The sequence below is a fragment of the Balaenoptera ricei genome, chromosome 21 (genome assembly GCF_028023285.1).
Source record: "Balaenoptera ricei isolate mBalRic1 chromosome 21, mBalRic1.hap2, whole genome shotgun sequence".
In the NCBI taxonomy this organism is placed as follows: Eukaryota; Metazoa; Chordata; class Mammalia; order Artiodactyla; family Balaenopteridae; genus Balaenoptera; species Balaenoptera ricei.
In genome coordinates, this window is record NC_082659.1 from 340,131 (window position 1) to 353,339 (window position 13,209).

The 13,209-nt window shown below is 39.2% G+C and overlaps 1 protein-coding gene across 19 annotated transcripts in view; it reads right to left on the reverse strand.

Annotated features, from left to right (window-relative positions):
- TENM3 (teneurin transmembrane protein 3) overlaps nt 1–13,209 on the reverse strand; it is a 2,524,603-nt gene that overhangs the window by 147,219 nt on the left and 2,364,175 nt on the right. For all 19 annotated transcript variants that reach the window (XM_059909693.1, XM_059909692.1, XM_059909687.1 and 16 more), the window contains one exon: nt 9,751–9,989. In XM_059909693.1, coding sequence (XP_059765676.1) covers nt 9,751–9,989 — 239 coding nt within the window. The remainder of the gene's footprint in view (nt 1–9,750; nt 9,990–13,209) is intronic.

Consider the following 13,209-nt stretch of genomic DNA (forward strand, 5'->3'; position numbering starts at 1 on the left):
TAATATTCCAGGGAGCCTTGGGTACCTTTCTACAGCCCTGGGAAATGAAAGCAATAAAGGGGAGAGAGAGCTCACTAGCAGAGGAGGAGACCGAAAGTATCAGCCTGTGGCTAAAGCTTTAGGGAGAAAAGACAAGCCCAGGAGAGAGCTGGCCAACGCCATGCCAGCCTCGCGGATGGAGAAAGCCACCAGGAGAGGAGCGTTAGGACGAGCTTCTTCGGAAACCTGGATAAGTCACCAGTGATGAAATCCAACAGCTCAGGAAGACTGGAAGTTCTTATCTTTAAAAACACTGAATATTTTCTCCCAAAACAAATTAGTACTATACAGAAGTGGCTCTAGCTAAAAAATATAATTGTTCTTTGATTCACTGTATGACAGTGGTCCCCAACCTTTCTGGCACCAGGGCTGGGTTTCGTGGAAGACAATTTTTCCATGGATGGGGCGAGGGGGGGGGATGGTCCAGGAGGTAACGCGAGCGATGGGGAGGGATGGGGAGCGCCAGGTGAAGCTTTGCTCGCTTGCCCACCGCTCACCTCCTGCTGGGGGGCCCAGCTCCTAACAGGCCGCAGACTGGTACAAGCCCACGCCCAGGGCTTGGGGACCCCTGCGGTATGATGTGTGCTTAAAATGTCCAATGGAAGGATCTCAGAGTAATGTTCTTTTCCGTTCTAGGCCCAACTCAATAATGGAAATTGGATGGGCCGACCTCTTTGGTTATCAAATGCAGAGAGACATGATCTCCATCTCCAAACAACTTTTGAAATATGGAAACACACAGTTTAAGAATATCTTCAAAATAGGTTAATAGAGTACTCATGAATGTTTGGAAAAGAACCCAGAGATATCATTTCTTTCAACAGTTTTAAAACTATTTTCTGGGTATACTTTGTAAATAAAATCTTAAAGCATGAAAGCATGTTATCTAAACTTAAGGGAGAGAAACAAACAAAAACAGACTATAAATTCGTGTGGAAATTTTAAATCTAGTTACCCCAAATATCCAAAGTAACATTTCTTTACACTTCTAGATGTTAACTACCAAAAGTGTTCTAGCCAGACTAACTCACAACGAAAATCAATGAATATCGTAACTTTTTTTCCCTCAGACACATCTAGATTTTTTTTATTATATCACAATGTATTGGTTTTAATATTCCTGAGAATTGATTTTTCGGGCCACATTTAAGTTTATGTGGTAACACTTAAAATTTGTCCTTATGTCAGCATTTTTCAAAACACATAATCCTACTTATTATTCTGGTTTTAGCAGGAAAACCTTTCTCTAATGCTCAAACTCAGTAAGTACTGCGTTTTATGCACTGCCCTAGTCTTCTACATTTATTTCTCTTTTTTAACTAGTCATCATGATTATAATTAGGCGCTCAGTGTTTGCATTCGCTAAGATATAATCTAAGACGGCAAGGACTGTGCTGTTCACCGCAGTATCCGTCACGGTGTCTCAGTAAATAAATGTTGAATGAATGAATGACGGACGGATGGATGGATGAACGGTCACTTCCTTTTCTGGTGTTATATTATTAGGCCACTAAAGAAACTGTGGAATCTTATTTTTAAGGAAGAAGGACAAGGTGTGAGTAGTCTGTAGACATTCTAAAATGAAGTTGGAACAATAAACTAAAAAGAGTCTATACACATTTGCATTTTCTTTGATCTGTTTTATTTGAGGATGAGACCTTTGTTGGAATATAGATTCAATGGAACGTAGAGTTTTTATGGTGAATTCATTCCTAAGATTCCTAGCAATCTATCAAGCTCTTTTCTTAACCTCATATATGCCAGTCACTTCTCCTTTCACTCCTCTGTGTGTAGATATTTCTCTCCGAGCTCATTGCTCTCGGTACCGCTAATGTAGAAGCAAGTGACATACGCAACACCAATTAAATATTCACGCAACGTAGCCCTGAAATGGTGAATACTGCGTTATGCTTCCCATTTGTCATGAGTCCGGCGATGTTGCTACATTCTGCAAAAACGGTATCCTACAACAGAGAACACAGCCCCATATTCCACAGACAAGATATTTATGAACGGCACAAACTGGAGTTCAGCTGGCTTTAAAGGTACTGCTTGCTGTTGCTGCCCTTGGACGTTTTTCAAGTCAGGGAGATTCTTATATTTGAATGGAAAATACAGTCTGTTTATAGTATTTCCCATGTATTATTTACTTTAGCTGAACTCATATCAAGCTAAGAGTAAATAAATTATTTTTAGGGAGGAGAGGAAGAGCGTACGGTCTACATTTATATAATTTCCTGGTTTTGGTAGTGATCTTTTTCTCTATAGTAATAAATAAATATTAAGATCAACAAAACTAAACATTTTTAAGTTGTGCTAATAAATAGCAAGAAAAAATTTATAACGTCGAAAAACCCTGGGTGTACAATATATTGATTTTTCCCACTTTAGGTTCAATTCAGAAGTCACTGATATGATTATACAGAGCTGGCTGGAGAATGAACTGAATTTTAAGTGATCTCTCAATTTTTTCTAGCTTTCTATATGATATGCTAGACATAGAAAATATTTTTTACAAATTAATAGAGTTCATATTGAAAGTCAGGATAGAGTGCAAACATGACAAGATGGTCAAGATTTCTGTGGGTGTTAGAGCAGTGTACGTATATGAAAGCACAATTTCATCTATACAAAGTGCCGTCCTTAATAAAGAAAAAACCACAACTGCCTAGACTGGTTTTGTAGTACATTTTTTCCTTTTTGAATTTACAGACTCAGAAGACTGCAGGAATATGTTTTTATTATATTCCTCCTCTCCTAGAGGTAAACTGTTTTACTCTGAGCCATCATTCACCACTGAATCGGGTTTTAAAATGTTCTTAATTTCATGTATCCAAGGATAAAATAAAATATTGATATATTGATTAAAAATTTTTAGTTTACAATCTTCAGTTCTCTAAGATACAGATGATATGTATTTTTTCTACATTGGGATGACACCACATTAGTATTAAAATGCTACCATTCCATCTCAGACAAAATGCATTTTCTAAAAGTAATGCAACTAGGAGTTAAGGGAAGAAGCTGTAGTGAAAAATGGTATGTAATTCACTGTTCGGCTGTGTTCTAAAACCTAATAAAGCAGCACTTTTATTATAAAGACATGTCCAAAAAGAAAAAAGAATGTCACGACACATTTTATTTTGCCATCTACATTTAAATGGTTGATTTTTCACGAAGCATAAAGGGCTGGCTTATTTTTCCTCCTGACCCTGAGTTGCATATATACAGCTAGTACCATCATCAACTTCAAGGTACATGGAGAGGCAAAAGTGTTCATAAAATCCAAATAGACACAGAAGTAGGACAGAAAACTGCTAAGGAATCATCACTGCCATGAACCTGGATTCGACAGGTTATGTTTTGCTTGATCTAGGGAATGCTTATGTTGTTAAATAGCCTTTTTAGCAGACATATGACAACATCTATTTTAGGAATCAGTTGATAGCAGATGTTCAAAGTAAATAAATAACTACATACGTATTTTTGAAAAGGAATATTGAAAATGTGAGTAGTTCTTTGGTTAGCAACCTACGTCAGAAGTTCATAAGAAAAACAATGCTGAGTTATTTCTTGTCATTGGGAAATGAATCCACAAACCACTCCCTTACAAGTTCAGATTTTGGTGGGAAAAAAAAAAACTACTGGAGTTTTGGAGGGCAATATGAAGTGTGTGTTTAGGGATACAGGGTGGGTGATGGAATACCAGGGTGGTAGGGATACATTTGTGGGTGATGGAAGGGCTCTAAAATTGACTGTGGTGATAGTTGCAAAGCTGTATGAATATATGAAACACCATTGAAGTGTATACTTTAAATGGATGAACTATATGGTATGTGAATTGTATCTCAATAAGCTGTTATAAAAAAAAAAAACTTGCCGTAGGGATTATTGGTTGGAATAAACCTGGCCAAAAGGGTCCCAAATTGAGAAAATATGCTAGCATAATGTATTTTGGTACGATTTTTGTCTTCTCTAGTTTTCCTTAGATTTAAATTACATGTGCAAATACTTTTGGTACTACCCTAAGGGGAAATGCTGTGAATTTTCAGACTCTGCTAGCAGTCTATGGTCATGTTAATGAGGTTAAATGTCCATAACGGTGTTATGTGAAGTTTGACTTGACTTTGTTGCAGTTTTAACTGGTGTTAACATAGTAATTCCAACATATTTTGACCCGTATTTAATAACGTTTCAATAATGTTTACATTTCATGATAAGATTTCTGGGCATATTTCAATGTGTAGGACATCAAGATTTCAGGGAATCTCCCACACAGGAAAAAGAGCATTCTGTGAGTAAAGAACAATAATCAAGACACCTGCTCATTCTGTAACTGCACGCAGAAGCAGAGGTAACCAGAAGACTATTTCTTTTCTATCCATTCTTTGGTGAACAACTGTTGGCTCCTGCCCATCTTTATACTTTTCTGATTTTAGCAAAAAAGAAGAATGAGTCAATTAGGGCCCAGAAAAAGTGGGACAGGTATTTTTTGGATAGGTCTGTATCACTGAACTCAACCTTTGTGTTTGGGAATCAGGAGAATTTTCATTGTCCAAAGGCACATCAACTTAAACATTAATGCAGCAGAGAATGATTTTTAATTGGGAGCTCAGTGATCTAAAGAAAATCACACGTGACTCTGCTGAAAAGAGGTCTGCCATATGTACGGGCCTGAACATTTGATTTTTAAGAATTGGTACATGATAAATCATGGCACATCTATTCTATTATGAGTCAGTTATAGTTTCTCAATTCCGCTCACTTCCCTATGCCAACATGGCTTCACGATCTCCCATTTAGACTAGTTTCCTAAGAGGTTGTCCATACTTGTACCGTCCAAACGGTAGCCATCTGTTACATGTAGCTGTGAGTTCAAATTAATTAATAATAATAAAATTTAAACTCCAGTTCCTTAGTTGCATCAGCCACATTTCAAGGGCTCCACAGCTACATGTTTCTAGTGGCTACTGAACTGGACTGTGTAGAAACGTTTCCGTCATCAAGCATCTCATCAGACAGCGCTGGTCACGGACCACGGCAGCATCACCTGGGAGCCTGTTTGAAATACAGACTCTCGGTTCTCATGCTGGATCTGCCGAATCAGAACACGCGTGTTTACAAGATCCCCAGATGATTCCGAGGCACATTCAAGTCTGAAAAGCACGAGTCTGGACTTTCTGTCTTCGCATTACATATTCAGGAATGCCACTAGAGCAATCTTTGAAAAGCATAAATGTGATCCTTTTTCATTGCTATGCTTTCATTTCTTCCCTATTTTCAGTTCTTCAAAAACCCCATGGGAGGCAGTACAGTGTCCTGGGTGGTTGGTAGTTTCCAGCCCAGCTCCCATTGCTTACTGGCTGTGTGACTTCAGGTGAAGTGCCTCTCCAGGCGGCAGATTCCTATCTGTTAAACGGAGCTGATAACTCATGGGGTTGCCGGGGAAATGACAGGAGGTGACCCATACACAGTGCTGGCACTCCGTGAGCCTCCACGTGCACCACTGTGGATATTCCACGCTTCTTCCTTTCCATGCCTTGGATGACCTCTTCTCAAGGTGGTCTCCCACCAATCATTCTGATGTCAAACCTAGTGAACTGAACTCCTCTGCATCTTTCAAATATCACCTGCTAGATCAAGTCTTTCTCCAACATCTTCAGCCAGGAGTAGGTGCGTCCTTCTTTCCTTTCCTTTTCTTCATTTGCTCATTCGGATCAAGTTGCTATGAAAGCATGTCCTGTTAAAAGTGTGTTTGCATACATGTCTTTATCACTTGACTGAGAGCTTCTAGAATGAAGGGCTAATTTGAACCTCTAACACCTAGTGGAGTGCCCGGAAAAATGTTGACCTAAAAATGGTTACTGAAAAACCATAAAAGTACCAGAAGAAAATTTAAGTGACTTAAAAAATAATGCTTGGAGTAAATAAGAATTTTATAGGTATAAACGAACATTAGAAATTACAAAGGAAAGGGACTTCCCTGGTGGCGCAGTGGTTAAGACTCCGTGCTCCCAATGCAGGGGGCCTGGGTTCGACCCCTGGTCAGGGAACTAGATCCCACATGCCTGCTTCAGCTAAGAGTTCGCAGGCCGCAACCTAAGACCCAGCGCAACCAAATAAATAAATAAATAAATAAATATTTTTTAAAAAAGAAGTTACAAAGAAAAAATTGGTAACTTTGATTACTTAAAAAATTCTATATGGTATATGGCAAGACAACCAAAAACAAAGTTCATAATAAATCGGAAGAATATATAACATATGACAAATGATTCATATCCTTAATAAACATGTGCAACTGCCCCCCAAAAAACAACAAAAGCCCCAATAGAAAAATGGGGGAAACTACGCTATTCCTACACAGATATAAAAAAATACAAATGGTCAATAAGTATTTGAGAAGATATTCAGTACTACTAGTAATAAGTGAAAACAACAATAAAATGTTTTAATTTAAGAGATTGCCAAGGATTACAAATATTGATATTGAGTGGCACTGGTAGTTGTGTAAACTGAGGGTAACTTGGCCATGGTTTGCCTACCCTTTGGCACAGAAAATTTCTTTCAAAGAATTTATTCCAATCAAAAATTTGATCGACGGAACCCAGCTGCACATACAAACACACACACAAGCGCATAAGAAATTAAGTCACTGCATTTTTTGGAAACCGGTTAATTAAAAATAGCTGCTAAATGATGTTTAATGAATGATAAATGAGAAAGTCTGGTACAAAATGAATTAATAATATGGGACTCTAGATGTATATGTGCATCGAGAAATATCTGAAAGGGCAGACACCAAAAAGTTATCAGTGGTTACCTATGCAAAGATATAGCATTTACCTATGGGAATTAATTTTAACTTTCTTTTTTGGCCTTTCTTTAGTCTCTGAAATTTTTTATAGGGATAGGAAAAACAACCAAACAGCAAAGTCTGTCCCCCTCCCTTCCTCCCTTTCTGACTATCCTGAAGTAATTTTATCTTAGAGGAGAGACTTATTAACGCTACAGTATCTCATAACTTCTCCTGACCTTACTGGAAGGTGAGAAAGGAAATTCTAGGCGAGAAATAATTTCTCAGGCCTTTTATTTTACTTATTTCTTAAGGCTTTGACTTTATATTGACAGTCAATATGAGGGAAGGGGACCTCTAAGGGAATGGAAACAAGAAAATTTAAGGATGGCTGCCCTTTTGCTGAAGGTTGTGAGGTCAATGTGATGATGACATTGGTCTCCCCATTGATTGTGGGGTTTATCAGGCTGATCTGGCTGGACAGATCTCCCTCTCTGCTTTACACACACACTCAATAGAAAAGGACAGCCTTCCCGGGGACAGAAGTGTCCTATTTTTTTTTTTTCAAGGGTAAAGGCAGTATCTTCACTCTCAAAAAGATTTATCATGCTAACTGATGAAGAAATGAAATGCTTTACCTGATCTAAACAACAACAAAAAACCATTACGTTAGAGTGTTAGTTATTGAAGTACAGGAAGACCAGTGAAAATTCTAAGTATACTTGTGTTTAATTAAAGCAATAAAACGATGAGATAATTCTCTGATGATAAAAGTAATTTTTTGGCAGGTAACACTTGGATTGTATCACCTTAATTTCTAGGACAGTAACTAAATCTTAACAGATGTTCAACAAATATCTGTTAAACTGACAAGAGTACGTGAGTATATTAATTATATAATTTGTATGTTTCCATGTGGGGAAAGATAAAATCAAAGGGAGACATTCATGATCGTGGTACTGGTAGGCATAACGTAGGATGTTAACCACTAAACAGTAAAAACAGGAAATTTGAAAAAAAAGGAATATTTGAGTCTTTATTTAGGAGTCTGATATTCAATTATATTCACTGATGGATCCTTGAAAAGAGTACAAGGCTCACAAATAACAGGGATCTGATCTCACGTTAAAATGCTATTTTTCTTCCTAGTCACGCAATGTAAATAAAATTAAATGGTATCAGAGTTGATATTCAAAATATTTAACAACTGGTAGGACGCAGGTACTTCAGATCAGAAAGGATGTCTGACCACACGTCCACAGCACAGACACTGAATTCCGACCCTGCACAGTACTTATCAATCCGTTTAGCATGTACTATAGTAAAAAAAAAAAAAAAAAAATCCCATACAAACACATACGCTTAATTTATTACATCCCACCTGTGACCGGTGCATTTCAGAAACCATTTAAAATTCTTCAGCAGCACGCTGCTGACAAGTACAAGTGATGTATACAGTTACCCAGAAGAGATGCTCTTCATGGCTGGATATTTTCTAGCTGAATCCTAGAAATCTGTCTGTGAATACAGATTTGTGTTGTGCCGTTCCTCGTGTACCTCGGGTGTTATGGAAGAGCACAGCCATACATCATTAGTGTGTGACCTCGGCCAAGCGACAACCCCTTTGGTACCTGCTTTGACCACTTTTACAAGGAGGGAGCTAACTTAGACTGAAAACAGACAGAAAGGCTTCATGTCGCTTTCATCTCCGACGGACAGCGGCCGTGCGAAGCCCCGTGACGACGGTAACGAGGCTGTGGGCAGGTTCAGTGGGAAAGGGCGCCCGGATTCATTAGCGATGCCGGCCCCGGTCAAAGAATCGGAAGTCACAGGACTCCCCATGCCACCGAGTTGCCAGCCCTGACTCAATTATCTCTAAAGTTCCTTCCTTCATGCTCTAAAATTCTATTTTCCTCTTAAATGACGTGACTCAAAATGGTTATTTCACTTTCCAAAGGACATCATTTATAACTAAGGAGTACTGTAGTTAATGATAGAAACTGGTTCACCACAAAAGCGTCCTACTATTCTACAGACAGCCCCGTGATTCTCTTATTCAGCTACAGAATTGCATGGGGCATCACAAATCGCTTTGCAAACTTGAGGATCCATCACTGGCTGTTGTTCTTGTTGGCAAAACACACAGCCTGTGATTTATCTCAGTGGACACCATTTGCATTTCGACGCGGTGGGCCTTTCCCTGCACTTAGAAGCAGATCAAGGTCGGATGCGGTCATTTCTGACACTTGAATAAGCAACTTTCCAATAGTGTGAGCGCTCACCTACGCTCTGAAACAGTCAGAGAAAAGGCATATTTACAACTTCTATGAGCAGCTCCCATCATCTGGGTGACAAAAAGCATGATCGATACCACGTCGGAAAAGCTGGCAAATCCACACAGAGGAGCGCGCACGTGCTCAGCCGCTGCTTTACGGACGCTCGGTTCTCGTTTCTTGAGCGCAAGAGGACGGCCCTGAGCGCTGGGTTTTACATTTAGACAGCTGAGTTGTGTGAAAGACAGTAACATCGCAAGGGGCAGAGAGCTTCCTATCGACTCTGCCCTGAAGGAGATTCCTGCACAGAGTTCATTCCTCCTACAAGCGCATCAATTATCTCCTGGACAGGAAATGCCACAGAACTGCCCATATCTCACGAGGGACAAATCCAACACAAACACACACTCTACTGTGTGTCCAAGACAGACCTCGTGCCTCACGCAAAGGCAGCTTTTCCATTTATCTACGTATGACGGAAATTACTTAAAATACTCTGCGATTTATCATATATCAGTACCAGCCCCTCCCCCATGACATATAACCTCCGAATACACACCTTGACCAAATACATAAAATCAACTAAACAATCATATAACATCCCGATTTACAGACGAGAGAGTTCTAGAAACGTGTTCTTACCGATAAAATACGACAGAAGTATCGCCAGGAGCACGGAGACCCCTACAGCACACAGGGCGGTGCATTTCCAGCTACAGTACTTTGAAGACTTCTTGAATTTAAAAGCACTTCTTGACAGGGTGTTTCTAGGCAGTGGCCGAGTAGGTGGTGAGTACACAGAGCCAGAGGCCATCGTGTACCCTGGGGTTGCAGTACTGAAGAGAGGGGTTGTCCCTGTTCCTGTCTTGAATAGGAAATGCCTGCGGGACAGGAAAAAAATATCATTATAAGATACACACAGATTAAAACGTGAGAGACAGGAAAAAAACCAGTATAAGATACACATAGATTAAAATGTGAGAGACAGGAAAAAAACCAGTATAAGATACACATAGATTAAAACGTGAGAGGCAGGAAAAAAATCAGTATAAGATACATATAGATTAAAACGTGAGGGGCTTCCCTGGTGGCGCAGTGGTTGAGAATCTGCCTGCCAATGCAGGGGACACGGGTTCGAGCCCTGGTCTGGGAAGATCCCACATGCCACGGAGCAACTAAGCCCGTGAGCCACAACTGCTGAGCCTGCGCGTCTGGAGCCTGTGCTCCGCAACAAGAGAGGCCGCGACGGTGAGAGGCCCGCGCACCGCGATGAAGAGTGGCCCCCGCTCGCCGCAACTAGAGAAAGCCCTCGCACAGAAACGAAGACCCAACACAGCCATAAATAAATAAATAAAATTTAAAAAAAAAAAAAAAAAAAAAACGTGAGAGACAGGAAAAAAATCAGTATAAGATACACATAGATTAAAATGTGAGAGACAGAGACGGCGAGGCATGAGCTCTCCTCTCTTTCGCTCTCTCTCTGGCTTTAAAATCATTTACTGCATATAATTTAAAACATGAGAAATTAAGAAAATATTTTAACCAGAAAACCCAACTCAGAAAAATGACTCCGGGATGAAAAAGACTGGTTTGTAATGAATACAGGAGGATTTACGCACACAAATGATTACTGTCCTTTCAAGCAGGTGTCTTGAGAGACCGCAGAGTTGTTCTAATTGTACCATTTCCTGCACAAAACCATTTTGGAAGTTCCCTTTATGAACTGCCTTCAGAACATCTTCACATTTCACTTAAGAATAGCAATTACATTATTCTATAGCTACGTGTGGATTTGCTCTATATGAGAATATGTACTCCTACAAACACAAGCACACCTGGTCACGTGGCACAGATTGATTTCTTTTCTGGACGTGTGGGCGAACATTCTTATCTTTCCCTCCCTTCCCCTCCCCAGTAACGGGTACTGTCAAGCCTGGCCACAGGCAGCGGGTCAGTTCTCAAGGGGGGCAAACTAATCTTATCTTCCACTTATGTCAAACATAACCAGGAAAGTAAATCTGCTGGAGGGAGGGATAGAGAAAGAAAGGACTCACAGAACACTTTCTAAAACCAGCCTAAATAAATGAAGAGGTTAGTGAAGCAGGTTTTCAGATCAACTACAGAAAGATTCCCTAACGACTTGAGCCAAACGACAGTGGGGTAAACTGCCTCTAAGAGTGGTCTGCTCTCTTACCTTGAAAATGTTTAAGCAGAAATTTGAACGATCACACGACAGGAGTGCTGTATAGAGAATTCTTTAGGAAAGATGACTCGTTTTAAGATTCCTATTAACAATAAAAGTCCCCAAATTTAGAAAAAAGCACCATGTTTTTCATGGATTACATTTCATATTATGCTAGTATCTGATTGTGTATTTAGTTTGTGTCCCAATATTTACTATCATTTTCCCTAATAACACATCCAATTAAGTCAACAGACTCTGCTCTCTCTTTTCTATGCCGGAGGCTATAGGAAATAATCTGGAATATTCCACCATGGTACAATACAGTCTTTGTGCAAGATGGTTTTAGATGGGACACAGCTGACTATTTTAAATTGTAATACAATGTACCTATTTTAATGGGTATTAGAAAATACATTGAGTATATCAAACAAGTTAAGGGGTTAAAAGGACAGAACTTGGAAGCTAGATTGCTGAGGTTCAAATCCTGCTTTACTACTAGGTATGTGTCTTTGGGCAAGACAGCTAACCCCTCTCTGTGTTTTGGTTTCTTAATCTGGAAAATACGGATAGTAATAGTATCTTCCTGTCGGGGTTGTTATGAGGCTTATATGAGTTAATATTTACTGTAGTGTACTTGGAATACAGGAAGCACAATGTGTTTCAGAAATGAAAAAAATCAAAGTCATAATTTTACATATATTATTGCTTATGAAAGGCTAACCAGGTATTTAAGTTACAAAGAGTCCATTTCCAGAAAATTATTAATAATAGTGTAGCTGGTGTACAGATATGGTAAAAGTCATGAAAATTTGCCTGACAGGTATAGTGGAAAAAATTCTAGGTTAGAAATCAGAAGATTGAGGTTTAAGTTCCCGATCTAACATTTCCTACTTTTATGATACTATTTTCATCTGTAAAATGATTTACTTATCTCACAGGGTTGTAAACCAGTTAATGCATCTAAAAATGCTTTGTCAACCACAAAATTAGAACAGATGCAAATGATAAGTAACTACTTCTGTAAATATACTAGCGACTGTATTGTGAATCCATTTTCCCCCATGGAACTACTTTATAAAGCAAATTTTTAAGTTTACAACCTGAATTAAATGGTATGTTGGAAGCAGTATTTTTAGCACCTGCTACCATATTTATATTCAGCATAATTATTAAGAATGTGGGCTCTGGATCCGGACTGCCTGCGTTCAAATCCAGACTTCACCTATAATTATCTGCATGAAGTTTCTAAGTGGCTCAAATTTTCTGTGTCTTGGCTTTATCATCCATTAAATGGGAATAATAATAGTACCTACTACATAGGCATTTTATGAGGATTAAATGAAGTAACCTATGTGACGTGTTTACATCTGGCACCAGGTAAGTGCTGAATAAGCATTAGCTATTTTTCTTCCCAAATTCACTCACTGGAATCTATATTCCAAAAGACCCAAAAGTATCATTTGAAGACTTTAAATCCCAAATCAGAAATATAACACCCTCACAACCAATGTCTACAAGATGAATTCCCTGGTTTACAAATTTGGCATTGGCGATCCCGCACGTGGGAGGGCACGTACGCTGGAAAAGAAGATGGACCGCGCAGTGCCAGGGAGGACCCCGATCATCCAGGTCAGGGGCAGGCAAGCTTTTTCTGTAAAGGACCTAACAGTCACTATTTTAAGCTTTTCTGGCCATACCGTCGCAACTCTGCTTCTATAGTGACTGCAGCCACAGACGATACGTACTTGATTATGGCTGTATTCGAGTAACATTTATTTATGGACATTGGAATTTTCATTTCATGTCATTTTCCCATGTCAGAAAATATTCTTCTTCTTTTTATTCTTTTTCAGTCACTTAAAGATGGAAAAATCATTCTTAGGTCATGATCACTACAAAAACAGGTGACAGGTTGG